Consider the following 12,925-nt stretch of genomic DNA (forward strand, 5'->3'; position numbering starts at 1 on the left):
ACAATTTTTTGGTTTCATATAACACCATAAAACAGCCTTTTTAGTTTAAAATAATGAACAAGAAGAAATAACAAATTAGTAATTTTTGTTAGAAAAATAGCTAACAGCATACACTTTCATCTCAAGCATAAAAAGGAGCTGAACTCAAAAATACAAAAAGAACACATTTTGCATTGTGAAAAGAAAGTAAAAAAATGCACGAACTGACCAATAATGGCAGTAAATGTATCAATAACAACAAACTAACATTTATGATAAATTTGAACATGGGATTCAAGGATTAATCAAACTTTTTGTGAAAATTAACACTAATACATTTGTTATATAGGCCATGTTCACAGCAAACCAATGTCCTTCAAGAAAATCTGATCATGTGATGGTGTATTACAGCAAAGTTGTGTAAAACAAACTTACTGAAATTTGTTCGGTCACGGAGTTAGCAGTAAGGTCTAAAGTTACAGTTAATACAGAAAACTAATGGAATCAAATTATGTTTTCTTTTTCTTTTCTTTTTTTTTCTTTTTTTTACAGCCTGGTAGTAACAAAGTGCCCAAAGATGCAATTTCAAATTGGCTCTTTGCTAAGTTGCCTGCAGCCAACACACTGGGGCGGCTGTGGCTCAGATGATGGAATTAGTCATCTACTGATTAGAGGGACAATGGATCAATACCTGACTCTTCCCGACTCTTTCAGTTGCCTCTGATGTATCCATTGGAATTTGAGTAAATATGGGTAAATGTTAGAAATCGCTGTTTCTAACATTCATGAATGTGTGTTAATGAAACTTGTAGTAAAAAAGCACTTGCTCCGATGAGTAGAAAGGTGTTAAACAATCCATTTATAATTTTCCCTTTGGATTAATCTGTGAGTTAGGTGCTTTTTGTTGGCCTAGTATATTGTTGCGAAGTTTGAAGATGATCCATAAAAAAAAGATTATATCTTTACAACTTTGGCAATAGACTGCTAACAAAGAGACAAACAGACAAGCGAACTCGATTACATACTCTCTCCCTTCAGGGGGAGAACAAGGGGTCATTCAAGACTTTTGGGCAGTTTTGTAGCAATCAAAATTCAACTTAATGAGTTCCATCAGTGTAATGTATGTTGAGTTGGCTCAAATACCTATGGTGGTAGCACGCTCAAACTCCAAAGCACGTACAAACTTCAAAACACGTAAAAAACGCCAAAGCACGTACAAACTCCAAAACACGTACAAACTCCAAAACACGTGCAAACTCCAAAGCACGTACAAACTCCAAAACACGTACAAACTCCAAAACGCGTACAAACTCCAAAGCACGTATAAACTCCAAAGCACGTATAAACTCCAAAACACGTACAAACTCCAAAGCACGTACAAACTCCAAAAAGCACGTACAAACTCCAAAAAGCACGTAAAAACTCCCAAAGAAATGCAAACTCCCAAAGAAATGCAAACTCCTAAACACAACGGAAGTGCTCCAGGACGCTAGGGGCAGTGTTGAGCTTGATTTGCAAAATAAACGGCAAGTTTGTTGCAAACACATGGAGTTGGATAGGATAAACACACCTGCAAGAATAGAACAACCACGCTTTATAGGAAAGGTAATGTGCAAACTGTTGTTTGTTTGATTTCTTTTTAATTATGAATGCTTGGTTTATGGTGGAGTCAAATCTGACGTTAGCTAACAGTCAGTGTGCTTTGCTCATAGAGAAGCTTAACACTGCCCCTAGCGTCCTGGAGCACTTCCGTTGTGTTTTGGAGTTTGCATTTGTTTTGGAGTTTGTGCATGCTTTGGAGTTTCCACATTCTTCGGAATTTGTACATGCTTTAGAATTTGTACGTGCTTCGGAGTTTGTACGTGTTTCGGAGTTTGTACATGTTTTGTGAGCTTTCCAGGTTGCTATTTCTATTTTCTCATGATGCATTCAATTCAGTTTTATTTTATTGAAATTTCGCCAAATCACAACAACAGTCTTCTCAAGGCGCTTAACATTGTAGGGTAAAGACCTTACAATAATACAGAGAAAATCCAACAATCAGATTACCCCCTATGAAAAAGGACTTTAGCGACAGTGGGAAGGAAAAACTCCCTTCTAATAGGAAGAAACCAGCTGGGGCTGAGGGGAGGGGGACAAGGCAAAAGACATTAATTCATTTTGCAGGTTTCACTTAAGCAGTAAAAGATTTTTACTGGTTTCTGTCACTGTAATCAAGTCGATCTCGGCTACCACCATAGCGATCACCGCGGTCATGTCGACTGTAATCGTCAAGGCGATCTCGGCTACCACGATAATTGTCACGGCGATCATCAAGGCGATCGCGACTTCCACCATAGCGTTCACGTTGATCATCAAGCCGATCACGACTTCCACCATAGCGTTCACGTTGATCATCAAGGCGATCCCGGCTACCACCGTAACGTTCGCGGTGATCATCAAGGCGATCCCGGCTACCACCGTAACGTTCGCGGTGATCATCAAGGCGATCCCGGCTACCACCGTAACGATCGTGCTGTTCATCGAGGCGATCTCGACTACCACCGTAACGATTACGTTGATCCTCGAGGCGATCTCTACTACCACCGTAACGTTCGCGTTGATCATCAAGACGATCCCGGTTACCACCATAATGGTCACGCTGGTCGTCCTGGTACCGGTGAGAGTCTATATCACTGCCCTTGCCTTCATACCTTTCTTTGCTGCTATTGTAACTGTACTGATCATCTGCAAACTTCTGCACAACTTCTTCGACTCTGGAAATATTTTGAGGTGCCACATCATTATCCTCATTCTGGCTGGCCTGTTTCTTCTCGCTGTTTGACTTGTTGTCTGAGTATGGTTCTTCACCTTCGGCAGCATCTTGGTCGTAATACCTCATTTCTTCAGGGGAACTAGGAGACAAACACATGAAGGAGCTGGATGGTTGATTGACTGTTTTAATCAAAAATTGTTTAAAACAATTTACAATGACAGAAAAATCCAGAACACACAGTACATACCCCTCAGGATATTTATTCTTCTTGCTCCTTCTCCGACAAAGACAGAAGATGAGAATCCCCACCACCAGGAGCCCTGCGAGGACTCCTCCTATTATAGCTGCTGTGGACCCAATTTTCATGCTGGCTGGAGAAAAAGTAAGTTAATATAGTTAAGTCAGGGTTAAACCTTTCATCCAGGGTTTAAAGCTTAACTTTGAGCTGTTGCTGGTTGTCAAGTTATGTTTTGGAGAAGGTGAATTTCAATTGCAATTATTTAAATTATTATGTCAGGCAATTTAAATCACATGGTCATGGTAAAATAATAAAATGCTGACCAATATGTCAATATGGCAGCAGTCCTCAGACAAGCTGCCTCTTTTTATAATGAAATGAGAACTCTGCACTCACTGTGATGGCTTGTCAACCACAACCTGTTAGCCAATGAACGTACCCCCAAAAAACTAAGACTCTTTGAAACTAAGACTGGACAAAGTTTACAAAATGGCTCAATGTTTTCTTTAATATGATCCAAAATGAGTGACCGAGACCATGAACACATCAGGAAAGTGTTTACAAAGGTCAAGCGAAAAGCTGCTTTCTCATAGACCTCAATAGGACCTGAAGATTTTTATTAACCACAGCTATTGCCCCCTGGTGGCCATTAAGAAGAATGCAGGCTTAAAGCGCTTCCATTTTGGTTTTGTTTATTTTGTCATATATCAGCATTTCGGGGTTAGTATCTCGCAATTTCAGCTAACTAGGTATCGTGAAATTCTGACTTATTTATTTCTGTTCGAATTATATGTGTCTGAATTTTGAGGTAATAACCAAAAATGTCAACTCAGCTCTACATAACAATCCCCAGCCCCCACACTCCCATATTTAGAAGGTAAATACTACATTTGCAACTAAGATGTCATCTTGGTATCTACAATGAGTTTGTAAGAAACATTGTTCCAAAACAGTCAACTGTTGCAGCTGGTGTAAATGAAGATAAGTGTAAACTGCAAAACTGAATTAAAAGAAGTTGGAATGCTCACCAGGCATCACAGCCAAAGTAAAGTTGCAGCTGGCAGAACCAATTTGATTTTGTGATGTGCAAATATAGTACCCAGATGTCTCCCTTGTTATATTGAAGAGAGATAGGACTCCATCCTCTGAAAAATAATGACAAAGATTAGCTGAAACAGTGCCGAGTAATGCCTTTTTTTCCAATCTGCTGTATTTACACAGAGCACTTGAAAGTGACATATTGCTAGTAGAAGAGCATACTTTGAGTTGCTTTAGGTGGAAATTGTCTGGGACTGTTGTCGACGCTAAAGCTCTTCCAGTCGTAGGTGGGTGCTGGGGATGCCTCCTCAGACAAACAGGTGAGTGTAACATTTTGAAAATATTCTGCACTTCCCTGAAGCTTGCAGATTGGTGGAGAGGGAGGGACTACAAGATAAAAACAGTTAGTATAAACAACAGTTTTGATTTGACGTCATTTCTGAGATTGTATTTTGGAGTGTAAGAGGCTAATCTATCAGTTTGCTAATTCTCACCCAGGACCACAAGGGAGGTGGTGGTACCAGTTGTTCCATCATCGTCACCATATATAAGGACATTGCACTGGAAATGGCGGTTTTCCTGCATGGTGAGCTGTGTTAAATGCAGTGTGCTCACTCGAGTGTTAGGGTCAACGTCCAAGGATGCTCTGCCTTCATAAGCTGGGGAAATTTCAACCGGTTTGCCATACCATGCAGTAGCCACACGTTTCTTGAGAAAAATAAAAACAAGCATAAGATATCTGCTTAGTTTAATTATGGAAGTAATATTTGTAAATATTACAAAACACAGTGGGTTGCATGCAGAACAGCCCGTAAAGCCCTTTACGGCATGCAAATGAGGCATATGTATGATTTTATTCTATACAGGTCAAACGCACTGTTTTAGGAACAACCTGGAACTAGAAACTACCAGCTTGGGCAAATAAAAGCTGTATGTAGACTTAATCCTGTTTCTGGGTTATCTGATAGGTGAAGGAGTAGTTTATACACATGAAACCATACATGAGTCATTCACCTGTTCGTTATCCACTGGAACAAAATCATTACAATATTAGTAGGAAGGAACCATGTTACATTCAAGTAAAGTGTAGAACACACTTTTCTTTTCATAGAAATTCTATTTTATTAAAACTGTAACTGTTTTAGGACTATAGCATATTTAAGACTATACTATATGCTATATTATATTATATTATATTAATACTATAATCCCAAAACAGCCCGGAATCTTGAGTAAAATCAGTAAGGGTCTACATAAACATATATTTAGTATTTAGTGCAGTAATTTCCCTTCTTACCATTGAGTCTCCAGTAATTTCTGGGAAGACTTCCCATGTGAGTACATAGTCGGTCAATGAGGGATTTGCAGGGACCCAGGAGCAGGTCAAGTCAATGCTGCCTCCTTTTTCAGCCTCATATTCTTTTTTTGGAATGGACACCTGAAGACTCTTGCAGCAGGACAGCACTGGAATAAAAAGGAATGACCAGTGTCTTTTAGTTTCTTGTGCTTCTTTAATGATCACTTTAAAAACTAGTTTCATGAATATGACCAACTCAAACTTTTACATTTATTTCAAGGCAGCTGTCGAAAAGAAAAATCTGAATGTCTCCTTTGAGTAAAACGATATCCTGTTCCAGGTGAGTAGCAAGAAGTTGGGTTAATGATTAACACAGGCGATAATACCATAAAGGTGTGGCAATGGTTTTGACAGAAGTGAAAAAACATAAAGCATAAAGCGTACCTGTGAGTATCAGAAACAGCTTTCCCCATACAAGCTGCCTGTCCATCGTCGATTATAAAAGAGAATTTTTAAAAATCCAGAAAAACTTTTAAAAAAAAGAAGAAAGTTTATGCTTTCAGTCCAAGAGCGAGAACCCGCCTAACCTTCACGGTGAACTCCCAGGTGTAAAGAAGTTGACTCTTCCAGGTAATAAATTAGCAGCTACAAGTCACATGTCACCTCTGCTCCAATCACTGATCTGTTTCGCTTTTGATTAAACCTAGAAACTAGAGCTGAAAGTGATAAGCAGGGAATACACATGAAAAAGAGCTTATATTCAATTTAACATACAGACAGATGTAAACAAAACAACAGAAAACAACAAAAAACTTCATGTGTCTCTCTCAAGTGTTTCAGTATTATTAACTTACAAAACTGGATGGATTTTGAAATTTTGACCTTCCTGGAAAGCGAGATTGTCTGTCCGCAGCTGCTGTTGTGCTCAGTTTGACCTGCAGGATGCAGTGTTGTATTGAAAATTTTATAACAAGCATTATCTAGCAGCTACTCTAGCACACCCAACATAAAAAGCAAATGAATATAATTGAACAAATAATTAACCTCTTTTTGTGTTGGCTGAAGCTGAAGGAAGCTGCTTGAAAAAGAAATTACTGTATGAGGCACTTGTGCAGGGAGGAAGAAGTGACCTTCGCTATAATACAGTGTGCTTGGTCAGAGGCTTTGTGGCATTCAGACGCAGCCCTTGATGATGCAGTCCTACAGACTGATGAAGTCTTAAAGTATTCAGCCTTTCATACGTGTGAGGTTGAAAGCTTTAACCACTGAGGTTTAGCTTTAGTCATTTCATGTGTGAGAGAATCTAATAGTTCCTACAAAAAGTTGATTCTGTTCACCTGGATGTAGCGTTTTCAGTGGGAGAAGTATTTCATCAAACATCCAAGTGACTTTTTCACTCTCAGCTGACTTCAGGTTTCCCCAACCTTATAAACAGTACGTTTCATAACAACTCACAGTAGGACCACTGAAGGAACAACAGGCTGTGAGGTCAGTTTTATGCTTATAATTCTGCAAATTTTCATGACCACTGATTAGTGGTCATTGATCAACGGCCACCGATCAATGACCACTGATCAATGGTGTTGAGTACCATTCACAGAGAGTCAGGGGATTCCTGCAATCACAGCATTGTAAGATGGTGAAAGATGAACTCTTAGGCCCCTCCTCAATTCAGAGAAGGTCTTTCAGTTTTTACATAAATGGCCTCCTTGACTCCCTGCTGAAACCAGTGTTCCTCCCTGCCTGGCCTAATGAGTTAGCTCTTCTGTGTTGTGGTATCTGCTTAGCCAGAGGTTGTTTGGTTTCAGTTTGCTTAGGTACAGTGGTCGGACCATGAGCCCTGCAGGTTGCCACGTTTATTTTCTCATGATACATTCAGTTCAGTTCAATTCAATTTTATTTACATAGCACAAAATCACATCAACAGTCACCTCAAGGTGCTTAATATTGTAAGGGGAAGACCCAACAATAATACAGAGAAAATCCCAACAATCATATAAGACCCTATGAAAAAAACACTCGGCAGCAGTGGGAAAGAAAAAAGTTTTAACAGGAAGAATCCTGTGGCACAAGCAGGCTCGGGTAGGACGGGACAAATAATAAACTAATTTCCATGATTTAATAATTTATTCTGAATTGTTCTATAAAATTAATAATGCTAAATTAATTTTGTCCAAATTCTCCATGTAATGCCGGCCGCTGCTACACAACATTCTCATGTTCATAATTAGTGTTTTGAATGTACCATCACTTTCATATTTACATAAGTGTTAAAATGTCCCTGACTTTATTCTGCAAATTTATTTTAACAAGCTGCTTGCAAACAAGTCTTATATGAAAAGGGGCACGGCTGAATTTGAAGTTGTCATGCTGCCCACGGAAAAATGTTCTTGTTCTATCATCTGATTATTTTTACTACTACTTACTTTTCCAACTTTCTGTTGTTCCCATCCTGGCTTTTTGAGATCTGTTGCTGCCATTTTATTTAAAATGAGCTGATATATTTAATGTTTTCTATGTTGTATTAAAATAGATCAAATATGGGTTTGCATTCTCTGCATTCTGTTTTTTTTTTTTTAAATTTCATCTACATGTTACCATTTTAGGCATTTAATGTACAATTGAAAGGTATGAGACATGTTTTCCGCTTGCAACATCTGGCTTTTGCGACATTTTAAACAGAATTATTTGGACACCTGTATTATTGAATGTGGCTCTATAGTGTAGTGAATTACACAATGACTTTGCAAGCACAAAGGTATCTGGTTCAGTTCTAGTCAGAGACACAAATCCTCCTTGGGATTACGCCAGGAAGGGTGTCCAGTGGTAAACTCATGCTGTGACAAGGGAATAAGTGAAAGTAGCTTTATTTGGACACCTTTTGACTATATTAATAAAACTGAACTGAATTGAACCAGCTGAAATGGGAATTGTAACAGCCCAGCCATCATGCCGGAATGTTTTATTTTCATTTACACTTTTACGCTGTCCAAAAATTTTAGGATTTAGATACCAAACTATGAATACTATTTGAATGTACTGAACATTGTTGTACTGAATGTACTGATATTACAACATACATGTTGTAATATCAGTAAATTAAAAATGCACACAAAAATGTGCAGAGCATGTCAATTGACCACTATGATTATTATCCACTCTAGCATCCACTCTGTTACCGTTGTCAGCAACACAGAAGATGTTTTTTTTGTTTGTTTTTTTAAGTGTATCTACCATGACATTAATCAGCTGAAGCAAAATGTTTTTTCAGAGCTGCCTATATACTATATGCTAGCGGTGTCAAACATGCGGCTCGTGGGCCAGAATCGGCCCAGCAAAGGCTGCACTCCAGTCCACTGGACAGGTTTGGAAAATGTGAAGGAGTGCATAGATTTTTATTTTACAGGTCCTCACATTGATTAAGTCTCCTGCCATTAAAATTAATACTACACCAAAGTAATTAAGTACCAGATAAACAGTAACAATAATTTGTTTTTTTTTTTTACAGTGAGTTCACAGAAAAAAGGACAATCAGCATGTAGCATGAGCATATGACAAGCATATGCTCCGTCATTAAGAAAGCCCAGCAGAGGATGTACTTCCTGAGGCAGCTGAAGAAATTCAACCTGCCAACACGGACGATGATGCAGTTCTACACTGCAATCATCGAGTCCATCCTCACCTCCTCCATCACCGTGTGGTACGCTGGAGCCACTATCAGGGACAAACAGAGACTGCAGCGTGTTGTGCGCTCTACTGAGAAGGTGATTGGCTGCAGACTCCCATCTTTGCAGGACCTGTACACCTCCAGGACATTGCGGCGTGCAGCTCGGATCTCAGCTGACCCTTCTCACCCTGGACACAGTCTGTTTGACCTGCTCCCCTCAGGCAGGAGGCTCCGGTCCATTCGCACCAGAACCTCTCGCCATAAGAACAGTTTCTTCCCCTCTGCTGTTGGACACATGAACAATAACCATATGACTGTACCCGCCACTAACACATGACCCTACGCTGTGTCACTGCATCATTCCATGATTGGCACTGATCACCACCTGCACTCATGTATATATCTTTCAACGTAGCACTCTTAATTCTTATTCTCATGTATATATCTCATGTATAGCTCATGCACATATCTTTCTATGTAGCACTTTTAATTCTTATCCCTACTTTTATTTTTTCATGTCTATTTAAGTGCTATTTATGACACTATGTTTGCACTGAAGCACCGCAGCAATTTCCTAATATTGTAAACCTGCTCAACATTTGGCAATAAACCCCTTTCTGATTCTGCTTCTGATTCTAACACTAACCCACTTTAACCCATTTTAAAAAACTGAAAGTACAAGTTTTTTAGATTTGTCACCGCTTTGCCGAGGTCTGGAGGAAGAGCCAAACTGTCACTCCCAGAGCAGAGGGAATTGGTTATGATGTTGAGAAACCACCCAAGAAGCACCGAGGCTCAAACCTGCCATAAACTGGAAAATTCCAGAACACCAGATTCACTGTCCATTGTGAAGCAAGTTGTACAAAATTGCGAACTGAGACCAAGAAAGAAGCCCCTGCTCCAAAATCAGCACCTTCAAGCTCAGCTGAAGTTTGCAGCTGCCCACATGGAAAGGCCTTCTTGAGAAATGTTTTATGGTCAGATGAGGCAAAGATTGAGCTACTTGGCTACAATAACAAGAGGTATGTTTGAAGGAAAATGAATAAGGCTTTCCAACTTTGTTTCAAACTGTAGCATCATGATGTGGGGCTGTTTTGCTCTCAGTCATACTGGTACGGTGCACAAAGTGGATGGAATAATTAAGTATATGAAGTCAGCAGCTAGACAATTTAAACTTGGGACATGGTTGGGTAAAAAAACCCCAACAGGTCAGTGACCTCAAACGCACTGGATCTGGAAGGGATCTGGATCTTGGAACGGCCTTCAAACTGCCCTGTAGAATTTTCAGGTATCTGTAGTTTACTTGAGTAATTTTGTTTCCGGGTAACTTTTTACTTTTACTGTCTGCATTTTTAAATAAATATCTGTACTCTCTATTCCTTACATTTTCAAAACAGGCAAAGTTAGCACAACACCGTCCATAAGATGCAGTTGTAGGCCTTCAACATCGAGCTAGCCCCACAAAAGAGTAGCTAGAAGAACATAAATGGAGTGATGCTTTTTAAGTGGCAGGTCATTTTAAATGCAGCGTTTCTATCAGCTCAACAAACATAATTAAACACAGTTTGTCACACAGTGTGTTGCTAGCTTAAAGGTCCAGCTGCTGTAATTCACAGGAAGAGAAAAAAAATGAGACCTAACTTCACTCCATGATGGAGAAAGAAAGAGGAAGAAGGGAGGTCATATTGAAGGCAAGGACTGCTCAGTGGTAAATGTAAAGCTTACATGTAAGTCCTCATGTTTTAAAATTAGATATTGGGTCTCTACGTGTGGCGTGTTTTTTTCATGTACTGAAACGTGCTGCACAACAACCTGTTGCATACTAACTGTGCTATTTAAAGACTGCGTGAGAAGACTCTGCAGGTTAGTCCAGGATAAACAGGTTAGTTTGCAGTACTGTGGTTATTCACAGTAAAAGTGTGTGACCGGAGGACAGTGGCTGTGGTTTCATGGTCAGAGTTAGATCACATCAAGTGTAGCAGAGATGTTGCTTAGATTCATTTACTGAATCCCACCTTCATACCAACCTTATAGTGTCTTATGGAGGACTTATGAAACATCTGCTTACATTTTGTTGAATTCAGGTGAGGGCGTCTTGATGCATGCTCAATCATCCAGGTAAGTAAATCTCCAAACGTTGATTCTGTTCATCTGGACGTAGCGTTTTCAGTGGGAGAAACATTTCCTCACTCATCCAAGTGACTTCTTCAGTCTCAGCTGACTGCAGGTTTCCCCAACCTTATAAACAGTGCATTTGCATAATGACTGAAACTTAGCACCACTGAAGAAACAATGGGCTGGGAGGTCAGTTCCTTCATCTTGATTAGAGAATTTGCATAATTCAGGTGAGCACAGTAAACCTCAGAGCAGCACAGGTCAGCTGATCTCAGCCTGTACACAAAGAAAATCTGCTGCAGCTCTCAATAGAAATTATTCTGAGCTGTGAGTCACTAAAGCCACTAAAACTGATTTTAGAGTTTCCCACCTGATGAATGCCACTTTAACATCGTCCCCCTCCCCATTTTCCTGGTTAGAGGCAAAATCACCCTCCACAATGTAGGCAACAGAAAATAGAGCTATTTTTTTATTTTTTTCTCTTCTCATGTTTTACTTAACTGATTCATGTGTAGTGCCTTTGTTATAATTGAATTTAGACTGAAATAAAGTTTGTTTCCTATATACTATCATTTAATTATTACAGGTTCAGTGAGCTTTGCACAAAAACAGCTGGTGGAAATTAACTTTTACTTTCTTACTTTGAGTACACTTCAGAGCCTGCACTTGAGTAAAGAAGTTGCTTCATTACTTTTACTGGGGTATTTTTTTAACACTAGTATCTGTACTACTTAAGAAGACCTTAAAATTATTAAATATATGTGGACTATGCTTAAAAGCCAGGTCTGTGCCAGGAAACCAATAATTTTAAATGAACTCTATAAATTCTGACGAGCGATCAAATATCCAACCACAAGCTTGCTTATGGCTATCAAAAGCATCTGGTCAAGGTGCAAGATGCTAAGGGACATTTCACCAAACATTAGTGGGGGTGTATGTATTTGAGGATGAAGACTTTTGACACTGTGTGGATTCAAGAAAATCCAAAAACAAATTCAAACTGGTGTAGCCATTTTTTATTTTTTCAAAGCCAATAAAGATGTGTGCTTTACCCTGGAAAATGAAAAGTTCAAAGAAGCCAGTAAAAGCTCATTCATCCCCGTGTTCGATGTATGTAAATGTCTGACCATAATTGTAGATATGAGAGTATGTTGTCTGTTTCTTTATATTAGCCCTGTGATGGACTGTCAGCCAGTCCAAGAATACCAACACCTGGGGTATACACAAGCCCACCATGACTCTGGATGAAGGGATAAAATGATAACATTAAAAACGGAAATATTGAATTTCAGAAGCATGACACTTAAAAAAAAACAATCAATATATATATATATATATATATATATATATATATATATATATATATATATATATATATATATATATATATATATATATATATACACACAGACACACACATATATAGGTCTAATTTAAGAATTAAAAAAGGCACACTCTTTTCCCTATAAAGTACGGTTATTCAAAGTGGGATGAAAACCGTTGTACTCCTGGTATATTTTGATATATATCCTGGTATAGATCAATGGACAACATGCAGGAAGGGGTGGGGATATAAGGAAATGTGTTCTTGATTTACATGTTTACTTTTTCCATAAATAAACAGAAACAGCAATGATATCAGAGATAGTAAGCAAATATATGAAAAAGAAAAAGTCTTTGCATTGTTCTTCTGTTGCTTCATGCTTTGTATATGTTTTTGAAGTAAGACGGTCTAATCAATGTTTTGCTGCACCACATGGAGACAAAGCATCAATACAAGTTCATAAATCCCCAGTAAATAGCAATACAATATTTCTCCTGATATTTCTGTGAAAT

The 12,925-nt window shown here is 38.8% G+C and overlaps 1 protein-coding gene across 2 annotated transcripts; it reads right to left on the bottom strand.

Annotated features, from left to right (window-relative positions):
- Positions 1 to 2,028: 2,028 nt before the first annotated feature.
- Positions 2,029 to 5,926, bottom strand: LOC113008010 (coxsackievirus and adenovirus receptor-like). 2 transcript variants are annotated; one of them, XM_026145114.2, is made up of 7 exons: positions 5,752 to 5,926; positions 5,308 to 5,474; positions 4,505 to 4,718; positions 4,233 to 4,397; positions 4,001 to 4,117; positions 2,982 to 3,105; positions 2,029 to 2,873 (listed from the first exon to the last, which is right to left on the bottom strand). In XM_026145114.2, exons 1-7 carry the CDS (start codon positions 5,795 to 5,797, stop codon positions 2,171 to 2,173), a joined length of 1,536 nt encoding a protein of 511 aa, XP_026000899.1. In that variant the 5' UTR covers positions 5,798 to 5,926; the 3' UTR covers positions 2,029 to 2,170. The 2 variants fall into 2 exon arrangements, with proteins under 2 accessions (XP_026000899.1, XP_080146976.1); XM_080290850.1 differs by lacking the exon at positions 5,752 to 5,926 and having other exon boundaries at positions 5,308 to 5,603.
- Between the last annotated feature and the right edge of the window lie 6,999 nt (positions 5,927 to 12,925).

The sequence above is a fragment of the Astatotilapia calliptera genome, chromosome 16, assembly GCF_964374335.1.
Source record: "Astatotilapia calliptera chromosome 16, fAstCal68.1, whole genome shotgun sequence".
NCBI lineage: Eukaryota > Metazoa > Chordata > Actinopteri > Cichliformes > Cichlidae > Astatotilapia > Astatotilapia calliptera.

What these genes read in the sequence shown, in the direction of transcription:
- LOC113008010 (XM_080290850.1), bottom strand. Translation starts at nt 5,550, where the DNA reads ATGAAACTAGTTTTTAAAGTGATCATTAAAGAAGCACAAGAAACTAAA. An exon ending in TCCACCTAAAGCAACTCAAA is followed by an intron (nt 4,118 to 4,232) that starts GTATGCTCTTCT and finishes ATTATTTTTCAG; the next exon opens with AGGATGGAGTCCTATCTCTC. An exon ending in AAGAATAAATATCCTGAGGG is followed by an intron (nt 2,874 to 2,981) that starts GTATGTACTGTG and finishes TTTGTCTCCTAG; the next exon opens with TTCCCCTGAAGAAATGAGGT.